This window comes from Physeter macrocephalus, chromosome 13 (genome assembly GCF_002837175.3).
Source record: "Physeter macrocephalus isolate SW-GA chromosome 13, ASM283717v5, whole genome shotgun sequence".
In the NCBI taxonomy this organism is placed as follows: Eukaryota; Metazoa; Chordata; class Mammalia; order Artiodactyla; family Physeteridae; genus Physeter; species Physeter macrocephalus.
The window spans coordinates 84,022,523-84,027,296 of record NC_041226.1 but is presented as its reverse complement, the minus strand read 5'-3'; the positions used below and the strand labels follow the sequence as shown (position 1 = coordinate 84,027,296).

Here is a 4,774-nt window from a genome sequence, read left to right as displayed (position 1 = left end):
CCCAGAACACGCTGAGCCAGCTCCTCGCCAGCAGGGAGGACTTCAGACAGAAAGTCGAGGTACTGGGGGCTTCCCGGCCTGGCCCATCCCTTGCCATTTCCGAGCTTCCAGCTCCCTGGCCTCTTACCCGTTTCGTGGGAAGCTGGGGACGGGGCAGTGATGGGACGTTTTTTGTAGATGTTTTTGGCAGATGATCTTTTTTCCTTCGCATTTTGTTGGTGTTGAGAGTGGGCAGGGGAGGTCACCACCCCAGGCCAGGGCCCAGCCTGGGTGCAGCTGTGGCAGGACCCCAGGCCCCGATCCGGCTGAGTGGGGGGCTGTGACTGACCCCTGACCCTGGCCTCTCGGGACCCCACGGGGGCCCCAGGTGACGGACGTTTGCTGGGAGCCTCCCGCCCCTGCCGTGTCGTCCCCCCAGAGGCTGGGCTTCCCATGTTGTATCGGCCGGTCAGACGGCTCCCAGGGTGAACCCTGGTGCCACGTCCGTTTGCTCCGGCAGTGTTGGGGGTGACTCGCCCCTCGGCGAGGCCCGATGCCCTCTTGTGTCCAGGCAGCCAGCGGGGAGCCCCTGGTTCCTGAGGGCGGTGCCCCCCTTGGTGTGAGCTGGCCTCCCCCAGTGCCTCTGGTAGACCCCAGGCCAGGCGTCGCTCAGAATCCCCCCCACCCCCGCGTGGCCGCTGCAGACCCCCTGCCCGCCTGCCGTGAAGCCCACCCCTCTGCACACGCCTGGTCTGGGGAGGGTCTCTGGGAGCCGGACCAGAGGAAGACCAGGCACCCGGGCCCCGGTTCAGGGCTGGGGGGTGGGAGTGTCGGGGTCCGGTGTCCCGGGCAAGGACGCTCTGAATCTGCCTGCGGCCCCCCCGACGCCCAGGAGTGCACCCTGAAGGTCCAAGACGGGAAGTTTAAGCTGCAGGACCTGCTGGTGGTCCCCTTGCAGAGGGTGCTCAAATACCACCTGCTCCTCAAGGTGAGACTGGCTGGAGCGGGTCAGGGCCCGGCAGCCCCCGGGGTGCAGGGTGGAGCCCGCAGGCAGGCCGGGGCGACAGAGGAACGGGCACAGAGAGTAAGGCAGCCCGTGCTTAGCGCCTGGAAACTGCAAAGTAAGTATCAGGAGCTGTGCAGTATTTGTATGTTTTAGGAATATTTGTCAGTTAGTATACAAGGAAGATTATGATTTCAATCAGTAAGAGAAAAGAACAACCGAGAGAGACAGAAAAGCATCCTCAGGCCAGAAATAAGAGCTCCTGGGCCTGATCTCTTAACCCAGTCCCGGAGCTTCCTGGTAGCCACGGAAACAGGAAATCCTTCAGGACAGACAGACCTGCGCGGGAGGCAGTGGTTTCTGTGAGGTGCCAGGCAAGGCTCTTTAGTGAATCAGCAGGTCACCTGTTAGCTCGGCCCCTGGCTTTGTGCTGTCTTAATGTTACCCCCCCCACCCCCACCCCCGGTTATCCACAAGAGCTGGAGACACCTCGCCTCGAAGCCGTGTGTCCCCTGGGGCAGGGCTTGCTGTCTGTCTGCCAGAGTTGGGCGGCTGGACCAGAACCTGGTGGGGTGGGGCGGGCTTTGTCCCGAGGGCCTGGCTCTGTCTGCACACCCGGGGCCTGGTGGGGAGCGGGCCCAGGCTGGGACCCCTGAGTGGTCACCCACGCCTCACCACCCCCCCAGGAACTTCTGAGCCATTCCACCGACCGGCCCGAGAGGCAGCAGCTCAAAGAAGCGCTGGAGGCCATGCAGGTGGGTAAACCGAGGCAGGGGTGAGGCCGGGCCAGCCTGGGGCTTCATGGACCGTGCCCGCCCTCTTTGACTGGACCTGGGCTCGCTAACAACCTTACCTCGGTGATCGGAGATGTAGATCTTCCTGGGACGGCAAGAGGCAGAGCAGGCTCAGGGCGGTGGATGGGACCCACCAGGGGCAGAGGGGGTAGGCGGAGGGGGCTTCCCTAAGGATTCTCTTCTCTAGCCTCCCCTGGCCCACGGTGACCGCCCCACCCGGGGCCTCCCTTCCTCCTGCTTCCCTGACCGTCTGCCAGACTGTCGCCGGAATCCAGGCACCGGACTCAGTGCTGGGCCGTCTGGCCCTACCCTGCCTGCTGCTCAGTGTGTGGCATCTGCTTCTGAAATGCCCACCCCACCCCGGCACAGCCCCTCTCCCCTCCTCCCTCTGTCCGTGGAAGCCCACCTTGCAGCTCAGCCCCCAGACGGAGAGCCCAGCTCACGTCCCTCCCCCCTTAGAACCCTTCCGTGGCCCCCGCTGCCTGCTGAGTCAGGCCCAGACCCTCACCCTGGCACGCAGGCCTCCGGAGCTGCGCTGGCTTTGCAGTTGTGTTTACCCCTAATGCCCCACCTTCCAGGCGAGCTTGGCCACTCTCGGGCCCCCGAAGGTGCTCCGTTCTTTCCCACCTGTGTGTTGCCTGGGGCTGCACCTGTCCTTGTCACCTGGCAACGTCCTGTGCGTCCTCCGTCTTTGCGAAGAGACGTTCCCAGGGGGATCGCCCCCTCTCTGGCTTCTGTCCCCCCACTGCTCGGCAGTCTGTTTCTGGGGCTTCTCTGAGCAGCCTGTCCTCCTGGAGAGCCTTACTCCAAGTCCTGTGCGAACTCCGTGGCCCGTGCCACGGAGGCCCCGGTGGTTGCACGGCTCAGCAGGCCCATCTTGTAATGTTCCTGCCTCGGGGTCTCAGGTTCTGCCTGGCCCGTGGGCTCCGTGTGTGGACGGGCAGGAGGCACTGGAGGGGAGGCTGGAACCCGCTCTCACCCGGCTACCCACCGCCCGGCTCAGGGGCTCCACCCCGGGCTCTGGGTGCCTGTCCCGCTGGGCCCTCTGGATCGCGGCGGGCAGCGCCCCCTGGTGGCCAGCAGGAGCCTGCAGCATGTGGGTAGCTGGGCTGCGCGGTGGGGTTGCCCTTGTTCCGCCGAGGCTCTGTGGGGCCAAGAACTGGCTGGTCCAGGTCGACCTGGTTATTTTCCTTCTGCTCTGACCTCGAAGGTGGCCGGGTGACGGGGTAGAAGGAAGCTGTTCGAAGAGGAGGGATTTCCTGGCCCACCAATGGGGTGCAGCTTCTCTGCCTCATTCGTCAAGCGGGGTGACGCTTCTCACCCCTGCAGTCATTTCGAGGGCCAGCCACCTCTGGGGACGGTGGACGGTGCTTTGGAGATGGCCAGCCCTTGGACGCAGCCGTGGGGCTCGTGGCTGGGCCCCCTCGCGCCCTGCCCAGCGTGGGCCTGCTAACTGCTCCCCGCCTCTGTGTGTCCCAGGACCTGGCAATGTACATAAACGAAGTCAAACGGGACAAAGAGACCCTGAAGAAAATCAGCGAATTCCAGAGTTCTATAGAAAACTTGGTAAGTGTGCTGACTCCCCAGAGAGTGCAGACAGTCGTGACCCTAGGTACATGTTTTGAAAAATGACTCTCACGGTCTCAGCATTGAATAAGCGGAAGGGTGGCCACACGCACCGTCCGTCCGGGTCGTGGAGACACGTGCAGCCGTGCCGAGCGCTGTCCGCCGAGAGGGTGGAGCAGCTTCTGGAGCTGAGGCTGACCTTGCGCTGCCTGGCTGTGCGTCTAGACCAGCCCAGGTGCCCTGTGCACAAAGGTGGCCACTGGCTGAGGGCCCGAGGAGAGGAACGGTATTGACTGCTCTGCCCTCCCTCCCTGGCCTGGACCGGGACTCTCTTGGGTCCAAGAGGAGGGTGCGGCGCCTGGGGGAAGCCTGAAGCTCCTTATGCTCTGGGACCCCTGGCTCACCCACATCTCCTGTCCCCATGAGGGACAGTAGAGAGGGCTTGGTCACCCCGCCCAGGAGTTACCCTTGAGTTCTCCCCTCTCCCTTGACCTCTAGCAGGCAGGGCTGACACCTCATGGGACCTTATCCTCATCCTGGTCCATCAGAGGCTCAGCCTTGGGGCGTTGGGTGAACCACTGTGTCCTGCGGGGCGAGGAGAGGGGCCATCCCAGGAAGCGGGCACTTCCCCGCCTGTGCCAACCGGTACCAGCCTCTCGCCGATCTGCTGAATGTCTAAACGGGGCTTCTCCGCCTTGGCACTGTTGACATTCGGGGCTGGACCAGTCTCTGTGGTGGGGCCTGTCCTGTGCATTGTGGGATGTTGCACCCCTGGACGCTGCCCACTAGATGCTGGTAGCGCCCCGCCCTTCAGGGGCCCAAGTCATGGCCACCAAATACAACTCCCGACGCCACGAGGTGTCCCCTGGGTACACAATCACCCCTGGCTCAGAACCACTGGTTTACATGCATTTTCGCTCTCTGGTCCCTGAACTTTTAGAGTCCGGGGGAGTGTCTGTCAAAAGCAAATCAGCACAGAAGCTTTTGCAAAGGAAGCCCCAGATGCCCAGGCTGACGCCTGGTGCCCATTTGTCTGGTCCTCCCCGACCAGGGTCAGAAGAGCCCAAACGGGACTGTGGTACAGGCACGTGGCGTGAAAACAATCGTGATGCGTCGTCCAGCAAAGGAACAAGAAGTCGCCGAACAGCACTATGACCCGACCCCGTTTGTCTTTCCTCTCAGAGGGCAGAGGAGGTTAAGGATGGCTGTGCCCCAGGCTGTTAGCGGTGGTGTTAGTGCCTGGTGGGGCCTGGGGCTGTTGGTTTTCCCCTCATTGGATGTTTTCTGCACGCTATACGATGGATGGATGGGCACTGCTTTTGTGACACAGAGACTGTTTTGTTTTTTGTTTTTTTTGCGGTACGCGGACCTCTCGCTGTCGTGGCCTCTCCCGTTGCGGAGGACGGGCTCCGGACGCGCGGGCTCAGCGGCC

General features: G+C 63.2%; 1 protein-coding gene across 1 annotated transcript in view; it reads left to right on the top strand.

The window, feature by feature from the left end:
- VAV2 (vav guanine nucleotide exchange factor 2) overlaps nucleotides 1-4,774 on the top strand; it is a 203,318-nt gene that overhangs the window by 177,213 nt on the left and 21,331 nt on the right. The window contains exons 12-15 of the mRNA XM_055089387.1: nucleotides 6-59; nucleotides 512-967; nucleotides 1,669-1,737; nucleotides 3,256-3,342. Coding sequence (XP_054945362.1) covers nucleotides 6-59; nucleotides 512-967; nucleotides 1,669-1,737; nucleotides 3,256-3,342 — 666 coding nt within the window. The remainder of the gene's footprint in view (nucleotides 1-5; nucleotides 60-511; nucleotides 968-1,668; nucleotides 1,738-3,255; nucleotides 3,343-4,774) is intronic.